This window comes from Corythoichthys intestinalis, chromosome 9 (genome assembly GCF_030265065.1).
Source record: "Corythoichthys intestinalis isolate RoL2023-P3 chromosome 9, ASM3026506v1, whole genome shotgun sequence".
NCBI lineage: Eukaryota > Metazoa > Chordata > Actinopteri > Syngnathiformes > Syngnathidae > Corythoichthys > Corythoichthys intestinalis.
In genome coordinates this window covers 42,345,738-42,370,243 of record NC_080403.1, presented here as the reverse complement: position 1 = coordinate 42,370,243, position 24,506 = coordinate 42,345,738, and the positions used below count along the sequence as shown (strand labels likewise).

Sequence of the window (24,506 nt, the reverse complement as noted above, 5' to 3'; positions counted from 1 at the left end):
TTGTTCGTTTTATACATTTGAGTTTGCGTGACCATCATTCAATGGAGAGAGGCGGGGCCAAGTGCACTGTGGGCATACAGCAATGAGCGAGTAGAAAATGGACGGAAAAATCCTGATTTCCAAGCCAAACACCACAGCCCCGGTGTGGGAATATTTTGATTTTAAACCAAATGAAAATGGCGAAGCAACCAATCAGGACGAACCATTCTGCAAAATGTATTTGGAGGTTGTTTCAACAAAGAGGGCCAACACAACAAATCTACATGCTCATTTGAAACACTATCACCCTCTTTAGTTTTCACTGCTTGGTAAGAAAACTGCATCGCAACAAGCGGAGCCTAACTCGTCACGCCAATCGACAATTACAGAGGTAATCGCTTGATTTGAGAAATACAAACGAGACCCTGCAAAATGGCGTTCCTTAACGGAAATTGTTGTCCGCTACATTGCTGAAGAAATGAGACCGTTTTACCTCTGTTTAATGTTGTTTGACACTTAAGGCTAGGTTCATACTGCAGGTCTTAATGCACGAATCCGATTTTTTCGTGTTTTTCCGACTCAAGTGAAGCATTAACTTGACGGTCTGAACGTGACAAGTCGCATAGAAGTGGACGATTTCAAATCCGATCCGGGTCACTTTCGTATGTGGTCTAAATCTGATCTGGGCCACATTTTTCCAGAATGTGGCTGGCGGTCTGAACTTTCAAATCTCCCAAATCGGAATTCATGCAGCAATGACGTCAGCAAAGCGAAAGCGGCAGGCAGGACGGGAGCGAAGTAGCTGTGCATTAGCTTCTAGCTTGAACTCTGCTTTTACGCACGAAGCGGGCTTGACCACAGTCATAAAAAAAAAATAATGAAGAAAAGGATAAACCTGACAATTTTCGATTTTCATTCTATACGCCGATCGAGCAATATTTCAGTATTGCTTACATGGCCGAAACGGGGTAAATTGACACACCCACGTCATGTCATGCACACAAGTCAAGGCTTATGTGCATGCGTTCTATCAGTCAATATAAACTTTAAATAAAAGACTAAATGGGGATTATTAATGACTGTTATTTGTGCAATCTTTTTAGAAATCAAAATATGATCACCCTGGAATGTCATACGGCTAGCATGTGTAATTTGTTTTGATGCTTCTGCGCACGCGGGTCACTTTGTTGAGCGCATCTCGGACTGCGAATTAGTGCGCATGCGTGATACTTGAACAGGCTCCATGGACAAAAGCAGTCTGAACGGGCACGCCAAAAAAAAAATACATATGACAAAAAAATCGGATTTGTGCATTAAGACCTGCAGTATAAACCTAGCCTTAGAGAAGCCAAATTTTTGTTACTGCTACTTAATTAATCTATTTTTCTATGTTGTTGTGTAAGTGCAATTGTTTGTGTTACTACAACTTCATACCTCTGTGCCTAAATGCTTAAGTTATTGAAGTGAATTTTTTTTTTCTCTTGAAAAAGACATTTTATTTATTCTGTGTTTCTGTGCGGTAATGATACTGTGGTCTAATTTTTTTTAGTCATGATTTCTTAAAAAGTGTTTTTGAATTTAAGAGTAAATGTTTATTGCCTTTAAAGTGCATGTGACACGAAAAAGCATGTTTATTTCATAATACACGCGACATTTTATGCTCCTGAATGATAAGGACCGCTTGGATGTGTGTGGAACCGATCGCTATATTTATTTAGTTTTTTTAATCCTGCGCCATGAAAATGAGTGACTTCTGGCTTTGGTCTTGCTATGAGGAGGGCACTGTGACGTGTACGGGAGAAGGACTCCTCTTCACTATACAGCCTACTGTTGTGTATGAGGACTAAGGATTCAGCTGATTTTGCAGATTAATACGTTTATTTTTCGCATCACGCCAGCCAAACGGCTGCAGAAAAATCTTGTTTTATGAGGAAGAGGCGTGTGCGCCTTTTTGGAGTTTCAAAAGGTTCCCATTCACCGTGGATATTGGCCAAGCCCTACTACTGTGGGACCATTGGACTTACTAGGAAGTGAGTAAACATCTTGTTTTGTATTATGTCAAATATTAATACAGCGATTACAAAGTAAACACTACACACTTTCTTTAAATAAAGGACTACTTACGTTTGATCATTGATAGGCATGTAAAAAGCTCTCCTCGTGCACATTAGCTGCACGTTAGCTGCACAACAACTGCAGCCGCCCTCCTCCGGGGAACGAGCTGTAAATTGCTCTCCGCCGGGCGGATTGCCGATCCGCGAAGACAATCGACAGCCCAGTCGTCATGTCAAATAATCCAGGCTAGTTATGTGTGATTTTCCGCTTCGAAGACTTTGAAACATCACTCGGTTCGGGTTAGCATGTCGGCTAGCTCTCACGCCTCTTGGTTTGTTTACATTCTCCGAAGTCGGGGAAGGGAAATGACATATGTCCGATATAGGTGTAATAAAATATCGTTTGGGAGGTGCGACAGTAAAGGTGAAGTCGACAGTTTTGAACATTATGGAGTAATTTTGCCATGTCGTCCTGAATAAGTGCATTTTTATTATTTCCTATTCCATTTAGCACAAGACTGTTGTCATGGCTATGCCATTTATTTAGCAGTTAGGGAAAATACTTGGATAAAAAGAATATCCTGTAAAAGTATTGAAGTAAAGAGACAAAAACAATGACATTTTGCAGATCTCTTCGTCGCGTTTTCCTCGTTGTGAATAGTTCCCCCTCGACGGGCTGACTGGTCCTTCTCAAGCCATTTATTTAGCTATTGGGGAAAAATACTTGGATAAAAAGAATATCCTGTAAAAATATTGGAGTAGAGAGACTGAAACAATGATATTTTGCGGCTCTCTTCGTCGCATTTTCCTTGTTCTGAATAATTCCCCCTCAATGGGCTGTATAGTAAAACCGATGAGCCCAGTCTCCCGCTGACGTCATCTACCTGTTGGGGACGCTTGAGCCCTATAATGGTAGGCTTTGCTAACCGGCAGATTAAAAGACTAATTTCTCGTCATCTGCGCTTTGCTAAATTGTTGTATATAGTCGAATCGTCTCCAAATATGATTCTAATTCACATAATAATGCTATTTAAGACTTTTTTTCTCCTGTCGTATGCTCTTTAAATGGGTGTAATTAATATTACTTCGTCTTATTAATATATACTCTATTCTTACTATGTTATTGTAAATTGGTTTAAAAAAAAATTGGGGGGGCGCAATAACATCGCATATCGCAATAATTTATGAGAGAATTTATCACCAACTCAAATTTGTTATCACGACAGGCCTAATGACAGGATGATACCAAATTACAGTATGTGTCACTAGTTCAGGTACAGTGGCTAGTAAAAACAGAATGTAAAATGTGGAGTAGTTCAAAACTACAGCAATGCTTTTAATCATAGCTCCAATCACCAAATTCACTGCATTGACCTATCTAAGTATCAGAAAACTGATTACAATGAAAGGTTATAGGGAGGCATGCCAAGTAGTGACGTTAAAAGAAGCCAAAAGCTATGCATGCTGAGGTAATTAAAACTTGGGCAAATTTATGATGCTAAATGTCAGATAATTCATCATAACGTGACATGCAAACCAGTGGATTTTCTATTTCAGACACTCAGAAACAGACCATTTTCTGATGTCAACATGATGAACCTAGTTAGGTTAATTTTATTTCTTAATTCTTTGAGGGGTACATGCACATTGTTTTAACTTGCCAGAGAATTTCCTGTAAATTTCTCACTCAAAACCATTAGCGTTACACATTTGATCCACTACACATGTGTGCTTGTCTCATTTGTGTGGTTCGTTTTTGTTTTTTTTTAAACTCCAGTGGCAGCCTCCATCTCACCCTATTAACATGTGCTGGCTGGAAGAAATTACATGGTTTACCAACTATAATAAAGTGTCGGGAGTTCACATTGTCTAAATGTAATGCTGGGTTCAAGAAAACATCTGAGTCATTAAAAAAACAACAACAACTGTGTATCGGAATGCCATACTCCCTCCTTGTGAATTTGCAATAACAAAAGTTTTACTCAGACAAAAATAAATCTGATGTCATAGTACAATGGTGGAGTCAGGGTGAAAGTAAAAGAGAAATGAAAAGATTACAAAATGTAGTGACTAATCGAGTATATCTCTAATGGAAAAAGACGTCATCAAGAATGTTTGTTGTTTTGTTTTGACTGGAATTCTTTGGTCAGATCATAGTTTCCCAGTGGGAAATTACCTACTTCCCAGAAGTCTAGGCTGCAGAATAGTTTGCCAAATATGGTTCCTCGTCCTCCAAAATAAATATTAGAAACAACTATCATTATCATGCTATGCAGTTCGGCAATAATTAAAAGCTTGTATCTTTACAATATCACAGAATAGGCTGGCCATTTAAATCTGAGTTTGCAATGTTCTTGTGTGGCAGGTACTGTTCTGTGACTGCATTAAACCACATTAGCTCAAAAAAATAAATAAATAAATAACTTTTAATCTGAGGTAAATGAGAACGTGAACGGTTGATTGTCTATACTGCATGTGATGGTATTGATCATGTACTAGTATATTACATGCCCTGTCTCTTATAGACCACCCTGAGCCAGACCAAACAAGTTTGCCCAATGCGTCCTTTCCGCTTCAGAGCTGTCCCCACACATCAGCACCTGACTGCAGCCATGATACAACATCACGTTACAGAACATGGAGCAAGCTGCAGCATTAAAACCCCAGCTTCACCATCCCACTGCTGTAATGACTATTAATCTGGTCGCAATGAAGACTGCAGGAGAGAATGGCGTCAAGGTCATTTGGGGGTAATTTGAGAATCCCACCGAAGCCACCATAGGATTTTGTGCATTTGCGACCACTTTTGCGTAATCACATAACTACCGATCATCTGTGACGTCACCGTGTGTCGCAATGCCTCCACGATGCTTGGGTGAATGTGATTTCACGTCACATTAACAATGTCAACATTCAACAGCCGATATTTATCAGCTTCAACTTATCACGTGGAGCATTTATATTGAAATAAACCGTTTCAACGTGTTATTAATCTGAATGCTGCAATTAGGAAGCGTCCTCAAAAAGTTCCCGGAACACATTTTATACATTTCAAATAACAATTCCAAGTGTGATAGCATGAGCACAGGTGTTGTGTGTTGACATGCACGCAAAGGAAAAAGACTGGCACCACTGTACCTGATAGCTTAGGATGCTGTCAGGGTCGTGAATAGGCATGCTGGTGGCCTTTGCTTTGACCTGGAGGAGATAAAGGTGACACTTTCTCCGGCTTGGACCTTCGCTTGGTTGCACGGGACGCTAACAAGAAAACAGGCGAGAGCTGGTCCCAGCAGCCGCTTCGGTTTTAGCTAACATGTCGCGTGTCAACATCTTCCGGATGGTTCAAATGATTTTGCACATCCTTTGCAAGTATGATGCTTTCCCTTCCGCGCGAGTTTCCAGCTCCCCCTCCCTTCCCTGCGCTCCCGTGCCTGGTCCTGGTCCCGGCTGTGTGGGAGCAGGACGCAGAGAATCGGTACAGTATCAGCCAATCATGGCTCAGGGTGTGGAGCGCTTCAACCTCAACCAATCACACGGAAGGAGTCCGCAGTTCAGCCAATGACAGTGGACATACATTGAACGCTGCAATTCGCACTAATCAAGGCAATTGATACCCACACGTCACAAAATTGATTTTTCCCACTCAACTATGTTACTTGTATGAATTTTAAGTAATGTACACATATTGCAGTGTAGTACTCAGCTAACAATTACAACCCAAAATAAATTTTAAAAAAATCATCATCACATCATCGGTACAAGTTTCCTATCGGGAATCTAGAAAACTAAGTATAAAACACTGGGATTTCATATCATTTTTGTTATTTGATTTGATTAATTTAATTTGGGGGGGGGGGGGATTTCATACCTTTTTTATTATTTAATTTGATACATTTAATTTTTTTTAAATAAATAAAAAAAAATAGCTGAGATGCAGGTCATCCACCAAACATTTTAACACCAAATACAGCATTGATTTTAGGATACTTTACTTAATTTGCGTTTCCTTGTGAATAATCTAATGGTAAGCAATATATCGTGGATAATATTTAACCTATAACCATGCTTTAATGCAGTGACGTGCGGTCAGGGGAGGCAGGTGGGGCAGAGCCTCACCTGTCATCATGACAAAAAAATTATTATAGCATCAAATTTATATTAATATTTATCCATTGCTCTTAATGTATGACTCATTTCAAACATTTTTTATAGTCAACATCGCTGAATTTGCCCATTTCCTGTTCAAATAACGAAATGAAACGAGAGGTGCGGCAGCAACGAGTAAAGCCTCACCTCTGATTGCGCAATCCATAACAAACTTGGTTGATACATGGAATTGGAGCGTGCTGGTTGCCGTACATCTGCATGTCGCCATTATAATGTTTCCAGATACGTTTATTTGACCTGATTTTTCACAGTCTGGCTAATGTCTTTAACCCTTAAAGTTTAATGTTTGTTAGCGACACATTTAGTTTTGCTGATGGGAAATAAAACCGCAGTGAAAAGGCACAGGTTGCGGCAGATAGTACTCTGCCGCACTGAAAGGGGGCGTACGTGACACTGGACTTTCCGTCAAAAGTGGACGCGATTAACAACACCGGAGCTAAAAGGTTTGCTTCAAACTACGGGACAGAACATAGCTCGCGCTTTTCAAACAGACTGGTACACCCGAAAAGACTGGCTATGTGGCTGTCCTTCGAAAAATCGCCTTTGCTGCTTTCCCTGCCTTTTCTTCTCAACTTGTGCCAATGTCTGGACTAACACGAGATATTGTGACATTAAAAAACTACCACGAAGCCTTAGCAAACATGGGAGCTCGACCACTCACATTTAAAGCCTGATTGCTTTAAAAACTTTTGGACGCTCAAGGATCGATTTGGCTTTGACGAACAGCGGAAGCTCAACGGTAGCATCCACAACCCCCAAGGTAGAGGAAAACCGAAAGAGTTTGAAAGACCTCATTAATGCAACCTGCATCCTAGCTAAACAGGAGTTAACATTTCGTGGTAACGATGAGCGTGTAAGCTCTTCTAAACGTGGCATATATGTAGAACGATTACATGGTTTTGCTGAGAAAGATGAAAGGTTAGCTAGACATTTGGACACATCCACTGTGTTTTCTGGCTTGCCAAATAGAACACAGAACGATCTAATTGAAGCAATCCTCTCCATTGAGGCGGAGAGATTTTTTTTTTAAGTAAAGGAAAATAAGGAGGACTTTTACAAAAAAGGCGTAGGTTTGCATAGGGACGGTAGGGACATAACACTACCAACTTTTCAGGATGCTAAAATTGTCCCCACCAACTTTTAAGCAACCTTACCTTTTTTGCATGATATAATGTTCAGTTATATAGAGAATTTAGATCTTTCAATAGTTCCATATGTTGTAAGGATAGAATTGACCCCACCATTATTAAGTGAATTATATTCATTATGTTTATGTTTGCTAATAAAAACCAGACATTTATTCAGGAAGTTTTCAAAATGTTTCTTTAGTATTTTTTGAAAACAAAGGTTTGAATCGAACAGTGTATCATCTGAACCAATGCACGTAAAAGTTATTATCAGTAGATAAGGATTTATTTTGCATTGATCATTTTTGCCTATTAATTAATTAGGTTCATATACATGAGAAATGTGGCCCTTTGCCCCCTTCATCCAATCTGTTTGGTCTTATTAATGTCCCGTCCCCAGCAAAAAGTGTACCTACATGCAGGTTATGCTGTTATATCGTCCCTACGAATGTTGAGACCAAACCTATGCCCTTCCAAAGTAACGGCGGTTTTTGTGGTGAAGGACAGGCGCAAGACCACAAACAGTTTTCATTTCAATCTTATGAAAAAAAAAAAAAAAAAAAAAAAAAAGAGCTTAGACTAAGAAAAATACAATAGAATATTTAAAAACTAAATTTTGGACTTAAATATAATATCCTTTGTTTTTCTTTTCACACTTTTTGTTTAGCAAACTGTAATAAATTGATTAAAGTATCAGAATTAAAAGTTTTAAAAACAACTGAATATTTCACTAAAGTTCAGAATTGAATTCTGTGGTTTTGTACACCACTCTTTACTCTCATTTATGTTGCATGAATTATAGAATTGCGATGGCCAACACACTGAGGGTATAGAGCAAATGCATGTTATTTTCTTACTTTTACGTATCGATAATATGTACCGTGTGCGCCTGTTTTGTGAAGAATGCTGATGAGATATGAAATAACCAGTAGCCAATTGAATAAGCTACCCTTTTTGGTTTATATATTTGGAAATCTGACACTAAAGGAGTCAGTGCCTCACCAACCATGAACCTTACCGCACGTCACTGCTTTAATGCATGAATTATGAGGGTGTGACTTTTTTTTTTTTTTTTTTTAATTTAGACTATAAATGCAAAAGTAACCAAAGTGGATTTCTTTTTTACTTTTTATTCATTTTAATTCCATTCATCTAGTTTTTTTTTAAACATTGTATAAATTATATTGTATTGTATTTAGAATTTAAAATATATATATATAGAAAAATAGAATAATTTTAAATAATAAAATACTAATATAATAGTAATTGCTAATATTTAATTTGTTTTAAAATGACCAAAAATAGTCACATGCCGTGTGAAGGGTTAACGGTCTCAAGTAGGGCTGCAACTATCGATCATTTAAGTAATCACTTAGTTCGAATAATCGAGAAATCTGAGTAGGAACATTTAATGCGCTGCAGAATAAATAGATTAAAAGATTGCACTTTTAGGTGAGCAATAAATGCGAATGCAAAATAAAATTCCCAAGTGCTTTTTCAAACTATGTAGAATGGCACTTTCATGTCATGAGAGCAATAAATTAAAATGTAAAAATAAATTTTAAAAATCCCTGCGCTTAGCCTCAGACAGTATAAACAATTAATAAATGAGGATCAAAGTACAACAAAAGAACAACTGGCTAACTTGCATGGCAGGCGTCCGCTAGCTTAAATGCTAGAAAATGCTAACTTTTTTTTTTACAATGCTCTTAACAAATCGTTCAAACACATATTCCCACAAAAAAAACTGCGAAGTATACCTCTGAACTAAATTATCAATGCATAAGCAATCAGATTAGCCCAAACAAAAACTTACAACCTTATGTTGGTCTTAACAGGGAGCAGCTCGATCCAGCCATGTTAGGTGGGTTGTCGTATTCACTGCTGCCACTAGAGGACAGTGTAACCACCAAAAGCAATAAACCGGAATGCAAACACTCTCAGAACAACCCATTACAACAACACTCTAAGTAAGCGAATCCTCAAAGCAACAAAATTTGACTCAGAGCTTTTTTCTACTCGAATTACTGTAATTTTTGGACTATAAGGCATACATGACTATGAGCCGCCAACCACCAAATTTGACAGGAAAACTGCATTTGTTCATAGATAAGCCACACTGGACTATACGCCGCAGCTGTCCTCACTGTATTATGGGATATTTACACCAAAAGATATTAACCGGTAACACTTAATTTGACAGCAGCATCAAATGACTGTCTTAAGACCAAATGAACCACCAGGAAGCTTTGAACCAATTGGCTGCAAAGCTTCATTGCTTCAAGAAGCTTCATTTGGCTATCACTGCTCACTTAGGGAAGACAGTCAACCTCTGCTGCCACATGCTGTCAACACTGTTGTCCAACATGCCTCCTAGCATGCATTGCAGCACTACAGATGTAAATAACAATCAAAATTCATGTTCTGTGCTAATTATTTCTTCACTTACTCTTCCAGTTGTTTCATTAATTGCTAGTTATGGTATTTAGTAACACTTTATTTGACAGTGGCGCCATAAGACTGTCATTAGACCATCATAATTACGACATGACACTGTCATGAGCATTACTGAATGCTTATGACAGATGTCATTTATTGTAATCCTGCAAATTACTTCACTTTTGAATCGATCTAAAAGAGCTGGACATAAATGGAGTTAGTGACATAATTTGCCAGATGAGACCTAATAGTATCTGTCACAGCATTCAGTAATTCCCATGATAGCGTCATGTCATAATTATGACGGTCTTGTGACAGGCTTATGGCCCAAATAAATCAACAAATAAGCTGCACTGGACTATAAGCCGCAGGATTCATAATGAGGGGGAAAAGTAGCGGCTTATGGTCCAAAAATTACAGTACTCAATCATTGCAGCACTAGCCTCAGGTGTAAAAAAAAAAAAAAAAAAAAGGGTTTTCAAATAACCGAAAATAGTCATTTAAATGTGTTAAGTATCAAATATTAAATAGCTGTCCACTGTCGGGATCACTGTTGGGAGCAGTTTTCAATATCCCATTTGAACAGACATGCAGTAAAATGAAAAATATCTCTATTGACTAAGGGAATGAACAAACATGACAAGAACAGTCACGATCCTATATGTTTACCTTTGTGTCTTCTATTTGTTTGATTTTATTTTAATTTAATAAAAATAATGATCGGCTGGCAACCAGCTCAGTGTGTACTCCGCCTCCTGCCTGTTTGTATAGGCTCTCCAGCACCTCCACTCCGCGACCCTCATGGTAAACGTTAATGAAAATGAAAGAATGATTACAGTATCTATTGTCAAAACAATCCATCACAAACCACATGGCAATTTTAAATAGCTGTGAAAGAAACATACATTGAGGGTGTCGGCTGCCACCACGCGTGAAGATCTAGAATTACACAAAGGAGGGCATCACATTTAGCTCAAGCACATGGGTGACGGTGACGTGAAAGATTTGGTTTAAATACGATCTATGCGTTTTTCGACGATCAGACGAGATTTTTTTGTCATAGATGACGAGTTGACATTGAATCAGAAGATGACCACGTGTGCAGAAGTCAAGTTCGAAGATGTGCTGCTCATGTTTCACCGCCAGGAGACACCTTGGATCCGAAGGCATAAGGTCCAGGCCGACTGATTGCGTAACAGGTTCTCTATATTTGTTTGCTTTCTTCTTGAAGCTCCACTGACTTGACGCGGTGCGCGTCGTTGCGTCTTATTGGATGGATGGATGATTGATGGATAGATAGATGGATGGTTAAATTAAATGGAGCCTTTTTTTTCTTTTTTTTTTTTGTCAAATAGATGAGACATCTTTTTGTGAGGGCAAACTACATCGTTAGATCTCTAAGGGTACAATGCGTTCACTTATTTTCCATTATGGCTGCGTTTTGGAAACTTGACATTTACCTGGGAACATGTACCTTTTCAGCTCGAGAAAGGGTACACTCATTTATAATGAAGCTCAGTAATTATACTTGATTGGTACTTCTAGTTAAAGGAATGACCTCTTGCTGAGTTGCTGTAGGCCTACTCTTTTTTATATGACAAACAAAATCCACTGTCTGTGATTCCCGATTGTATTGGTTGTTTTTATAATGTATTCTTGTTGCCAATGCATCACCTTTTAATAGGCTTCCATTTAGTTTGTTCCCATTTTAAAAACAGATTTTGGGGGGGGGGGGGGGGGGGGGGGGGGGGGGGGGGGGACTGCATTTGTGACTTCGGAAAATTTTCATGTAAGAATGATTTAACGGGCTTACGTTCATGGCTTGTATTTGCATATGTACTCGATACATATTGATGAATTACTATACTTGATTCATACATTCGTGCATGTTTTGGGGGGAACCTATCCTTCATTATTTGCTGAGATTAAATCTAATATAATCGTTATTCTTCTGTGACACTTTGTGGCATTTTTGGTTGTTTGATGAGGTCAGTGTAGTCCTTTTACACAACCGTGTGCATCTTGATTGTTACAATCAACATGTAGTTATAGTGGTATGAAAAACTATTAACCTAATTAACCTTTTGGAATTTCTCATTCCTGCATAAAATCACTATCAAATGTGATCTTATCTTTGTCAAAATCACACGGATGAAAATACAGGGTCTGCTTTAACGAAAACCACCCAAACATTAATAGGTTTTCATATTTTAATGAAGATAGCATGCAAACAATGACAGAACGGGGAAAAATAAGTGAACCCTGTGCTTAAGGAGACTTAAAAAGCAATTAAAGCCAATTTTTACCAAACATTTTAAGTCAGGCGTGTGCCCAATCGCTGATGAGTGGTTTAAAGCTGACCTGCCCACTATAAAACACACACCTGGTAAGAAATGTCTTGGGTCGGTCAAAAGAGCTGTCTGAAGACCTGCGATCGAGATGATGATGTTGATTTTTATAAAGCTGGGAAAGGATACAAGACCATCTCTAAAAGTCTGGATGTTCATCAATCGACAGTCAGAGAAGTTGTCTACTAATGGAGAGAGTTTGGCACTGTTGCCTCTCTCCCAAGGAGTGGCCGTCCACCAAAGATGACGCCATGAGTTCAGCTCAGAATACTCAGAGAGGTAAAAAAAGAACACTAGAGTGTCTGCTAAAGACTGACAGAAATCACTGGCACGGACCAATGTCTCTGCACACATCAACTATATGTAAAACTATGGCCAAGAATGGTGTTCATTGCCACTCCTGTCTAAGAAAAAAAAAAAAAACATTGTTGCTCGTTTAATGTTTGCACAAAGGCACTTGGACACCCCACAGATGATTTGGCAAAATATTTTTTGGACTGATTAAACCAAAGTTGAATTGTTTGGGAGTAATATGCAATGTCATGTGTGGAGGATAAATGGAACAGCTCACCAACATCAACACCTCATCCCCACCGTGAAGCATGGTGGAGGGTGCATCATGATTTGGGTCTGTTTTGCTGCCTCAGGGTCTGGACAATATGCAATCATTAATGGAAAAGTGAATTCAAAAGTTAATCAGGATTTTTTGCAGGAAAATCTGAGGCCGTCGGTCAGACAGTTGAAGCTAAAAAGAGGATGGATACTGCAACAAGACAATGATCCAAAACATTGAAGTAAATCAACTTCAGAGTGGTTTAAGAAGAACAAAATACATGTCCAGACTTGAACCCAATTGAGATGCTGTGGCATGACCTAAAAACAGCGATTCATGCCAGACATCCTGGGAATATGACTGAACTACAGCAGTTTTGTAGAGAAAAGTGGGCCAAGATTAGTCCTGATCGATTTACCAGACTGATCCGCAGCTACAGGACACGTCTAGTTGAAGTTATTGCTGTCGGGGGGGAGGGGCACAAAATATTAAATGTGATGGTTCACTTATATTTCCTCCTGTCATTGTTTGCATACTATCCTCATTAAAAATAAAACCTATAAATGTTTGGGTGGTTTTAGTTAAAGCAGACTGTTTTTTCATCTGTGTGATTTTGACAAAGATCAGATCATATTTGATGGTGATTTTATGCAGAAATGTGAGAAATTCCAAAAGGTTCAGATGCTTTTTTTTCATACCACTGTGTATACTCCTTTCTAGGGTGTATTTGGCAAAACTCTCGCTATATGAATAGCCAGCCTAGCTAGAGGAAAATAGTTCACCATGGGGTGTCTTGCCTCATTATTTGAAAAGGACGGCCCAACTCAGTGGTTCTTAACTTGGGTTCGATTGAGTGGGTAAGCCTCAGCTGTTCGGTGAAAGTTAAGAAACGCAGAGCCCTACTTTGTACACTGACTAAATTTAGGCAAAGTGGTGTTTTAGATCAGGTCTTGGACTGGTTTGCCCTCAATTTACAGGCTTTATTTCATTTGTTTGAACTGTTAGCACTCTATCTAATTGGAGGAGAAATCGGTTTGCTCAGTGGAAGGTTGAGTGGCTCTTGGTATGGTAAGTATAACAGACCTACAGACAGCGTGAACTGCGTAAAAAAAAAATTTTTTTTTCAAGTCTCATTTTACATCATGAAAATAGTATGTGATGCAAGGATGTGACAATAAAATTAGAATGTAGGCATAAAAAAAGGAACTTAGATGTTAGCTTGCTAGGTTTTGAATTGGTAAGAAAATTGCTTTATTATGAAACTCAGAAGGGTTTGGTGAATGCACCTTTGAAACTCATTGGGTTCGGTACCTTTAGCTGGTTTAACTGTTTGTGTATGCTATTGGGAGCAGGTCTAAAGTGTGTTATACCAGAATATTAAAAAGACAGGTTTGTGCTTTGGAGACGTCTAATAGCTTTTACTGCACATGCAAAATTAAGTTATGGAATTGTAATTGCTTGTTAAACAAAAGCGTATTAAAAACATACAGGTGTGTAGTAGCACGTTACATTTACTCCGCTACTTGATTAACGCTTTCAGAAAAATTATTTCCAAGAGTAGTTTTACCACGCTAAATTTTTTACTTAAGCTAGCCTTACTCCAGTTTTGGGCTACACATTTCTTCCATTTCATGATAGGACATTTTTTCACCACTAGAGGGCATTCATTCTCTTTGGACAGATAATGTTTCATTTTTGTGGATTTTTCTAGTCGGAACTCGATTTTTGTGCAATAGTTTGGCCTAATATGGTCATGTTTCGGTTATAGTACAGTCACATTTATGAGGTTGTGCTAAGAAAAAAAATATACCATTGTTAAAAAAAAAACAACAACATTGTAAGCAAGTTACTTATTACTTGAGTATTCTTTTCACCGAATAGTTTTTTTAATTGAGTACATTTTTTGGATGACTACTTTTACTTTGACTTTAGTAATATTATTTTAAAGCAACGCTACACTTACTTGTGTCCAATTTTTGGCTACTCTACCCACCTCTGCCAACATAACAGATTAATATTGATTAACAGAATGCAAATTAAATTTCTAAGGGTCAAGTTTTTTAAATTCAATCCATCTTGTGTTTGGCAGGTGGTTGTACCCATTGTCAGCGTGTTGAAATGGTCCAAATGCAGAGAAGAAAGTAGTTTTGTCATAGAAGATGTGGAATGACTCCTGACTGTGACTAGCTCCAGGTCAGCGTAAATCATCCTTTTTCACATGAGCTCCAAAATCCCATTGTTCAATAGGATATATGACCTTATACCTTTGACTTGAGAAATTTTTTAAAAATTTTATAGAAGCAGAAAATGCATCTCTTTTTCCCGTTTTGACTGCACTGCCGTACTTGGTGGTTTGCACTTATAATTCAGATGCTCTAAATCAGCCATCCTATTTGCATACACTCATCTCAGAAAGTGTAAAATGAAATGCGTGGCCCTTTTGCCCGTTTAAGTGACGGAAACTTTTTCTAACTAAGGTCCTATATTAAAGTGTTAAATTTACCATTTGTCCCAGAAATGGCACCAGTAGAGGTTAGGGCTCTTCAAAGCCTTCCAACTACCAAGATGGAGATGATGAAAGCAGCTAAAGCCTTGGTCGAGAAAGCTATCAAGGTCATTACAAAGACAGATTGAATCAATGCATTGCCTGCAACTTTTCTTCATACTAACCACCCTTGCTCCTGGTGTACTTTTCTCTGGTTGGTTTTAGATGCACAAAGTGTTTTCAGTGCAAGGGCATTATCCTGTCATCCGTGCTGGGCTACGTGCCAGAGGGTGGGTGGAACGTTATTTACCCAATGCAGGCAACAGAGTGTCTTCTCGCCAGAGTGATAAAGACAAGGATGACGATGATGGCAACACCGAAGCAAATAACAGTGGTAGGATTAGAGGTCAGTTCAATTACTATTAACCAGATGGTTAGAGGTTCATGTATGATTTATTGGTTGAATACACATGCAAACAAAATTCTTTCTTCACACTTAATCAGATGCAAGGTTTGGTAATATTTTGATAAATTGCACACATAAATTTCACCACCTTCTTTGTCGTTCTTCAGAGAGGGGGGATACCGGAGAGGAGGACGAACTTGACCAAATGTACAGCTTCATGGTATGAGCACATTCACATGGAACACCTGAAATGTTTCCAGCGTACCTGTCAAGTTATACAGTTTTGGCGTAATTTGTACAAGTGAGCACTGATTTTTAAATGGGTATGCCGTACGTTCATAATCTGTACTTTTTTCGTGCATTACGTTTTTTTTCCCTCCGTTCGGATTTTGTCATCGTTGGGGCATCGAGACAATGTGCGTTACAACGCGTTACTACGTTGGTTGAATGACGCGAGAAAAGTTAGAGACACGGAGAAAGAAGAGCGGAAGTGGGAAGGAGGGAAGAGTGCTGTGACGCTGCTGCAAATTCGATGCTAGGCTAGGTGGCTCCAATATTTCCTGACTGCAGCCGACAGCCTACAATCTACGCCCACTTGATGCTACACTAGGTATCATATGCATATAGAACTAGATGCGAAATGAAAGACTCGGCGGCGTTAGTAAACAACCGCCATCTTAAAGCAGTGGACTTCTCAGAAAGGCTCTGTTGTAGTGAGCCTTCGAAGCAAACCTAAGTAACTTTATCTAAAATACTCCAAAATTGGCAAAATCTTTGACTTGAATCTATCTTTAAATGATGAAACAATTATAAAACTTTTACATGTCGAAAGTAGACAGAAGGGAACTAATGCAAAAGCGGGAGCAATTTTAACAGTTGATTCACAACATTAATTGACTTCCAAACTTAGCAAAGGTTACTATGTTTTTTCTTTTTCTTTGAAAAAAAAAAACAACAACAAAAAAACAACAAAAAAACATGAAAGGTAACACCAGTTACTTTGCGAAGTACCTAATTACTCTTACGTTCAGGTAACTGAGTTACTAACGCAATTACTTTGGGGAACAGTAACTTGTAACTGTAATTGATTACTTTTTAAAAGTATGATTCACAACACTGGTCATAAAGATGCAGTCTGCAGAATGAAAAGTGACGAAAGCAGAGATTTTTATTCTGCCAATTTGTTACCGAACTATTGCGGATCACTTCTCAGAATTAGCAAAATAAATGTTCCCTGACTGAAGGATTGCATTGGTAAGTGAATTTTATCAATTGAGCTTTTTAATTTATAATTGGATACACTAACGAACTACCTTCAAGTCAAACTGAATTGCGAACTGAAGTGCAGCCATCAAAAGATAGAAATTGCCAAAAGTGCTACATACAATTATAAAAAAAAAAGTCATTGCTAAATTTTAGTAATAATGATGTAGCTGAAGATATTGATTGTTCTTTGATTGCACCAGGCTAAATGTGACAATATTACCAATAAATTCATATTATTTTAAAAATCTAGTTTTATTTTTGTTTCATATTGTACGCCATATAAAATGTAAGATGAGTCATCAATTTGTAAGGGCATACGTCACTATTTGTAAGATTGCCAACGGCCTCGGGTTGACAGGTATGCTTTACAGTTCATTTTATCATTGAAACGGATGTTAATTTTATGTAGTAAAATTACTAACATCCACGTACTAGTGGTTTACTTGGCCGCATACCTTAATTCTGTTTTATCTAAATTAGTAACCAATTGCACTTTTCTTTATTGGCCTGTCACATGTCACACTAATATAATTCAAGACTGCAAAGTAAAAGAAGTCATTCAAAAAATGTACTCAAGTACAAATAAAAAAAAGTATCCAATGGAAAGAATACAGAATAAAGTAATGAGTAACGTTCTGAGTAACAACTTATTTATTTTTTAAACAATGGTATTTTTTTTCTCTCACCACAATCTTATCTATATGAACTGTTGTTATAATGATACTGTACAATAACCCATTACATAACCACATTAAGCCAAAGAAATACAAAAACAAAACAAAAAACATTGAATTTCGGCGCAAGAAAAAAAAAAGACACAAATGAAGCATTATTCTTCCAAGGATCATGAGTGCCCTCTAGAGGAGAAAAAAGTTCCTAGTTTGAATAGTGAATAGTTCCTTCATTGTTCACTATTATGAAATTAAAAGGATCATGTGTCCGGTTTTCCGTGGTCAACCGGTGCCAAAGAAGAACTGGGAGAGAGGTTTAAATCTGCGCTTTCGAGTCATGTTAAGGGGCTGCTCTCTATGTCAAATACTTCATTTTTTACGGTGCGGAGAGGAAAAATGTATCGACTCTTGTGTAGCCCAAAGTAGTGGAGCAAGAGTAGCGTTTTTTTTCTTCACAAATCTACTCAAATAAAAGTAAAAAGTATGGCTTCGGAAAACTACTCTTAGAAGTACATTTTTCTCAATGTTGCTCATGTAAATGTAACGGAGTACATGTAACATGTTGCTACCAACCTCTGATAATGTCAGCCAATAAAAGCATTTTAAAATTATCGGATATTATCAACATTGGTTTTTCAATATCGGTTTTGGGCCAATTTGCATGTTTCCTTCATTATAAATGTAGAAGCCTTCTGCCTTTGTACAAAGGCTGGTCACTGCTTAGCACAGCAGTTATGCTGATCCACCATTAGATGTCTTCAAACTAAGATGCTTGGGATTTATTATGTGAGCAGACCGTTTGCGTTCACTGTGCAAAAATTAATGATCAATCAATGATAAAAAAAATAATGTATATAATAAGTCCACGACCGCATATATCGGTATCGATTCGATATCGGTATTGGATTTTTGGAGTTGGACAATATTGTGATGTCAGTTAAGAAGTCAACTCTAATAGTTATGAAGTCCCCTCACTCCAATAACACAAAATAAGCTTTTTATATTACTGTATTGGCCCGAATATAAGACGCCCCTGATTATAAGACGACCCCCTGTTTTTCAAGACTCAAGTTTGAAAAAAGACTTTTTGAACACCAAATTCTTTTTTATAGAGAAAATAATTACAATACATCTGAAACATGATTATAACAATATACTTGAGAGAAAAGGCATGTTATTGTGCCTCATTCAAATCTTAATATCTGAACATTTAAATATGTAAACTAAAGTGCAATCACATTCGTAAATGAATGGCTTCTGGTTTTTGAAATGTAAATAAACCAATCTATTGTGATAAGACAACAAAATTACAATAACTGCATTAACCATCAAAGTGAAGTCAAACTGTAGTCTTGAAACAAATCTGAATAAGGAAAAACACTGCAATAAAATAATGCAAACTGGTTAAACTTGAAAGTAGCTGAGATCTGTCATGACAGAACATCGCTTCAATAATATCTGGTGCCATCTAGCGTCGTGAATAGGTATAATGTCTAGAAAGCGGATATAAGACGACCCCCACGTCTTATTTCAATGCAAAAAACACCATCTTATATTTGGGCCAATACGGTATTTATACACCAGGATTCACTAAATCCGGACCTCACCTATTCTGTTTTCCATGTCCCTCTCCTCTAACACCTGAATCAAATGATTATGTCATCAGCAAGCTCTCCAGAAGCCTGATAATGATCCTGATTATTCGATTCAGGTGTGTTGGAGGAGGGAGACACTACGAGGAAGGGAGGTGCACTAATACATGTTATCATTTTGATTGCATATCACTATTAATCTATTAGAAATATTTTCCTTTTCACTCTTTGTAGTCCCATCTCGTCCGAAATGAGAAGACTTATTTCTACTGGAGTGGACGTTTCGATTCCGACCATTTTCGCTCCCTAACACCGAACCAACTGATCAATCACTATGCAAATACAGGAAATTTTACCACCAAGGTCTGAAAAAGAATATGCTCAGAGACTCCGGTATTGTAATGGCAGTGACATTATTTTGTGTTGTTGCTATTTGAGGTGGGCCTCTGTGTGAACCTGCGTAACCTTAAGTGGTATGACACTGCAGATCCCGACGCCTTCTTTCCGAGATGTTACAGGCTCGGGGCTAAGGATGAGAGACATGCATTCATTGGTCTGCTCTACACTGCTGCCACACTGTCAGGCAAAACTAGATTTCACTGAGACCAGGTATCTTGTGCTCTGTATGGGGGGAAAAAAGATGACTTCAGGAGGACAGCGTGCTGCAGTCTGATAAAGCACGTGGTCGAGACAAACAAGAAACAAGAAACAACAAACCAACAAACCAAAGATGAGGGAAACACTCAAAACGTCTCTCCAGGTAGTGATTGAATGTTAAAAAAAACTGCAAAACGTACAATGAGGCCACTTCCACAGAAGCTAATGCTTTTTTAAAATGATCTCCACAGTCAGTCCAGGAGTGATCAAGACAGCCTTGCAGAGGTGTCAGGAGTATCTGAGTTCTCTCGAGCACTGTGACATTGATGTGACTGTGGAAACGCTCCCATTTGTGGAGGATAATCAGTGGAATCAATTTCTGCAGAAGTATTACATGGTAGTGCAGTGAGTACATTTCAAGCAATATTTATAGGTTAATTGAAAGAGATGCATGTTCTTAATGTTGGGTTACCATTTACCGTTTATGTGCTAAAATAGACAAGACACCTTTTTTTTTTTTTTTTTTTTGTAAGGCTCGAATGAGGTAACAGTTAAAGTCAGGTAGCACTCACCAGCTGGCTACCTTGGTAACTTTTTCATAAAAATAAGCAAAGGTGGGTAGAGTAGTAAAAATTTACTCAAGTAAGAGTAGCATTACTTCAAAATAATATTACTAAAGTAAAAGTATTCATCCAAAAAATTTACTAAAGTACAAGTAAAAAAGTATCCAGTGAAAAGAATACTCAAGTAATGAGTAATATTGTGGGTAACTGCTTACTTTTAAAAAATTTTTTAAACAATGGTATTTTTTTTCTTTCAGCACAAACTTATCTATATGAACTGTTGTTATAATGATACTGTACAATAACCCATTACATAACAACATTAAGCCCCCAAAAAAGACAGAAATAAAGCAATATTTGTCTAAATAGCATGAGTGCCCTCTACTGGAGAAAATAGTTCCGGGTTGAATAGTGAATAGTGTAGTTCCTTCATAGTTACTATTATTCAATTCAATTCAATTCAATGCAATTCAGTTTTATTTGTATAGCCCAATACCAAAACAAGGTTGTCTCAAAGGGCTTTGCAGAGGCAATATGATACACAGTCAGAAACAGTAGATGAATTAATAAAGTTCAAGTCCCGGGCAACCCCCATCCTTAGACCCTCCATGTCGGCAAAGAAAAACTCCAAAAACCCTTTGGGAAAAATGAGAAACCTTGGGGAGAACCACAGTCAGGAGACATCCACTCCCAGGACGGACAGGCTATAGACCCTACCCACGTGACGTCACAACTCCGCTCTCCTGAATGGTACCGCCCAATTGTCCGTCAAAACATAGTGTTAACCTGTTACGGCTACGTACATTCCTCCTATTTACGGCGTGTTTTTCTGCTCCTTAACATTAATAATCAAAATGGTGAAGGCGTGTGTGGCTGTTGGTTGCACTAACAGAGAAGATGGAAGGAGAGACTTGAAGTTTTACCGTATTCCGAGGGATCCAAAGAGGAGAGCGAAATGGACGCCGACGGCTGCAATTCGACGTGAAAACTGGGCACCAAAAAATCACCACAGACTATGTAGTAGTCATTTTATATCCGGTAAGATGCATTTAAGATATACTTAGAGGGTTTTGGGCTGACAAATAACCACAATTAAGATCATTGCTAGGCTAATCGCCGACAACATACACGTATGTATGTAGTGAGAGTGCTATCGCTAAACCATATAAACATTAAAAGTCTTAACTCCATTGACAAACGACATGAAATACATTAGACTTGACAGTGGATGTTAGCAATAACAAAAGATTTTGAATTGAAAATTTCGTAACTCACCTTTCCAAGCACAAGATAGATTCCTGCCGAATTTTCGTGGACGAGGACCTGTTTCACCCAACCAGCAACGAAGTATTTATAAGCCTCCAAGCTCTTGAAGTTTTTCAAATTTTTGTGAGAATAGGCTGATTTTGTGTGGACAAGATAATTGTAAATATCAGCGTGCAGATGTCAGGCAGACAGGGCGAAGATAGTGGGTCGAAAAACATCGATTTGGGCATCAAATATGGATCTGGCGACTGTATAGAACGAAGCTTTTCCACATAACGCCTTTTATGCAACACATCCAGTGAGTTTACGGCATCAGAAAGCACCGGGTCTTCCATGAAATGCATTTTAAATTCCTCGATCAATTGAAACCAATGCTAATACAGAGACAAAATGACGGACAAGTGGGCGGAACCATACAGCGACCACGTGGTTTTGTGACGTCGGTGGGTAGGGTCTATAGATGCACCAGGACTGATGGTGGGTATTAGCAGCAGGAGGTCCAATTTGTAGAGATACAATGAAATGAAGAAACAAGAGGAGGTCCATCTAGCCAGATGAGACGGGGGGCAACAAGGACGTCCATCCAGCCAGGGGTCAGGATAGTCAGGAGGCTGTGGCTGAAAAATAGCCCACACCGAGTGACTAGTGATGAAGAGACTAGTCAACTAGATATTAGAATTAGAAAAGAGAAATAAAGTAAGACAAGTGGTAAGTAGCTGAACTTCCCCCAGCTTCTAGTGCAGCTTAGACTGAACTGTGAGTCTAGTCCGATTTCAACTAGCCTGACCATAAGCTTTGTCAAATAGGAACGTTTTTAGTCTAATCTTAAATGTACAGACTGTGTCAGTTTCTTTAATACTAGATGGAAGCTTATTCCATAAGACCGGAGCTTGGTAGCTAAAGGCTCTAGCTCCTACTGTACTTTTAGAGACCCTGGGAACTACCAGTAGACCTGCATTCTGAGAATGGAGTGTTCTGTTGGGGCTGTATGGAACCAGAGCATTGGTGAGATAGGATGGCCCTAAACCATTAATGGTCTTAAATGTAAGAAGGAGGATTTAAATTTCTAAACTCAACTGGAACGCAGTGAAGGGCCTTGAGCACAGGGGTGATGTGCTCTCTTCTATTAGTTCCTGTTAAAAGTCTTGCTGCTGAATTCTGGACTAGCTGAAGACCTTTTAGAGGACTTTTAGGACAAGCTGCAAGTAAGGAGTTACAGTAATCCAATCTAGATGTAACGAACGCGTAAATTTATTTTTCTGCATCGTTTTTGGACAAAATATTTCTAATTTTGGCTATGTTGCGCAGGTGAAAAAACTGCAAGCTTGCGTCTGAGTGGTGTAATGGAGTCATGTGATTATTGTTGCGACGTCTCATTGGTGAAATTAGTAGCACTATTCTTGGCATCGCTGGCAAAAAAAAAAAAAAAAAAGTAAATTTAGTATATAGAATAAAGAGGAACAATGTAATGACTCTTGTGTAGCCCAAAGTAGCGTAATAAGAGCAGCATTTTTATTTCATAAATCTACTCAAGTAAAAATAAAAAGCATCCATCCATCAATCCATTCATCCATCATCTACCGCTTAATCCGAGGTCAGGTCGCGGGGGCAGCAGTAAAAAGTATGGCTTCGTAAAACTCCTATTTTTCTCAAAAAATTACTCAAGTAAATGTAACAGAGTGCATGTAAGGCGTTACTACCAATCTCTGAAAATGAGACGCTAGCATTTTACATGTCAGATTACACAGTGCCCGAAACCAACAGTAATAGTGGCACTTATTCATGGCACTCATGATGGGAAGTCGGTTAAAAAATAAATCAAGGGAAAAACGGATAAACTTAGCAGATGAAACATCATTTTAGTATATGAAAATGTAAGAAGCCTTCCGACCACTGACAGCCATTTGCGGTGGAGTGTCACCACATTTTGGAAAAACATTGTAGACACCTCTCACCATTATGAAGAGAATTTCTACTGTAAACTACAACCACAATACAATAAACTCTTTGAATTAATTAAAATATGTCCACAAAAAAAACATGCTGCAGCTGTCATGTAGGAGTTTGTGTAGGTGGGTATACAGTATTAAAATAATTTATGAAAGCTAAATATTGACACCGATAATTTAATGGTTTTAGTGACGGGGCATCGATCATGAGAAGTGCTGATTTTGTGAGCCGTTGCCAAGACATGTTGGTCCAATTGAAGGAAGTCTGCCCTCAGCTGGAGATAGATGGATTCAATAACATCTGGATTATCAAACCGGGGGCAATGTCAAGAGGAAGAGGTGAGCTTTTTTTGTCTTTTTTCCATACTAAAAAGTAAATATGTCGTTGGCTTTTTCCCTCAATAACAGCATACAGTATACACAGGGCCAGCCCTCAGCATAGGCAAGCTAGGCGGTTGGCTAGGGTGTCATCTAGTGGAGGGGGGCACCAAGTTGCTTTAAAGAGAGAAAAATACTTGCGGGAAGAAAAAAAGTGCTCATGCTACGCTTCCCCCAAGTTTTCTAATATATCAAGTAAAGATGCACGATAAGATCAGTTACTGTTAGTTATCGGTTATAATGGCAATTATAATGTTACACCGATGATCCAGATTTTTTTTTTTTTAAATGCAACCAATAAGGCAATCTGATAATTGTATACTTGATTTTGCCTTCAAATGTACACAATCGACGCAGTATAATTCTGCGCCGGCATCTCAACCTCTCTTCCCTCTGAAGCCCCTGTCACATGAGTGACATGCCACACGACATGCTGGTCAACTACAAACAATGACAGACGTACTCTTTTAAGTTCTGAAAATACAATATTTACAAAATACACAAGAGTGTAAAAAATATATTGTCGTTTTGGGGGGACTTCTTACCTACGCTTTCTTCTAAGGCATGCTTGTCACCCAAGGCCAGCCCTGTGTATACAGTATATTGGTACAGTGGGGCAAATAAGTTCTCCCACTTGAAAATATTAGAGCGGCCTGTCAACATTTT

The 24,506-nt window shown here is 38.3% G+C and overlaps 2 protein-coding genes across 7 annotated transcripts in view; one reads left to right on the top strand and one right to left on the bottom strand.

Annotated features, from left to right (window-relative positions):
* slc4a8 (solute carrier family 4 member 8) overlaps positions 1–5,468 on the bottom strand; it is an 85,716-nt gene extending 80,248 nt beyond the window's left edge. For both annotated transcript variants that reach the window (XM_057845526.1, XM_057845527.1), the window contains exon 1: positions 5,172–5,468. In XM_057845526.1, the coding sequence (XP_057701509.1) occupies positions 5,172–5,210 (39 nt within the window). In that variant the 5' untranslated portion in view covers positions 5,211–5,468. The remainder of the gene's footprint in view (positions 1–5,171) is intronic.
* Positions 5,469–6,789: 1,321 nt separating this feature from the next.
* The window catches only part of LOC130922441 (tubulin monoglycylase TTLL3-like), a 28,046-nt gene continuing 10,329 nt past the window's right edge, over positions 6,790–24,506 (top strand). Inside the window, exons 1-10 of one of the 5 annotated variants that reach the window (XM_057847241.1) lie at positions 6,790–6,960; positions 14,757–14,860; positions 15,183–15,280; positions 15,378–15,558; positions 15,726–15,778; positions 19,322–19,450; positions 19,526–19,640; positions 19,728–19,847; positions 19,936–20,089; positions 23,653–23,801. In XM_057847241.1, coding sequence (XP_057703224.1) covers positions 15,185–15,280; positions 15,378–15,558; positions 15,726–15,778; positions 19,322–19,450; positions 19,526–19,640; positions 19,728–19,847; positions 19,936–20,089; positions 23,653–23,801 — 997 coding nt within the window. In that variant the 5' untranslated portion in view covers positions 6,790–6,960; positions 14,757–14,860; positions 15,183–15,184. Of the gene's footprint in view, positions 6,961–10,773; positions 10,966–13,393; positions 13,736–14,756; positions 14,861–15,182; positions 15,281–15,377; positions 15,559–15,725; positions 15,779–19,321; positions 19,451–19,525; positions 19,641–19,727; positions 19,848–19,935; positions 20,090–23,652; positions 23,802–24,506 lie in introns of those variants that run through there. The other 4 variants (XM_057847238.1, XM_057847240.1, XM_057847237.1 and 1 more) reach the window with 4 other exon arrangements.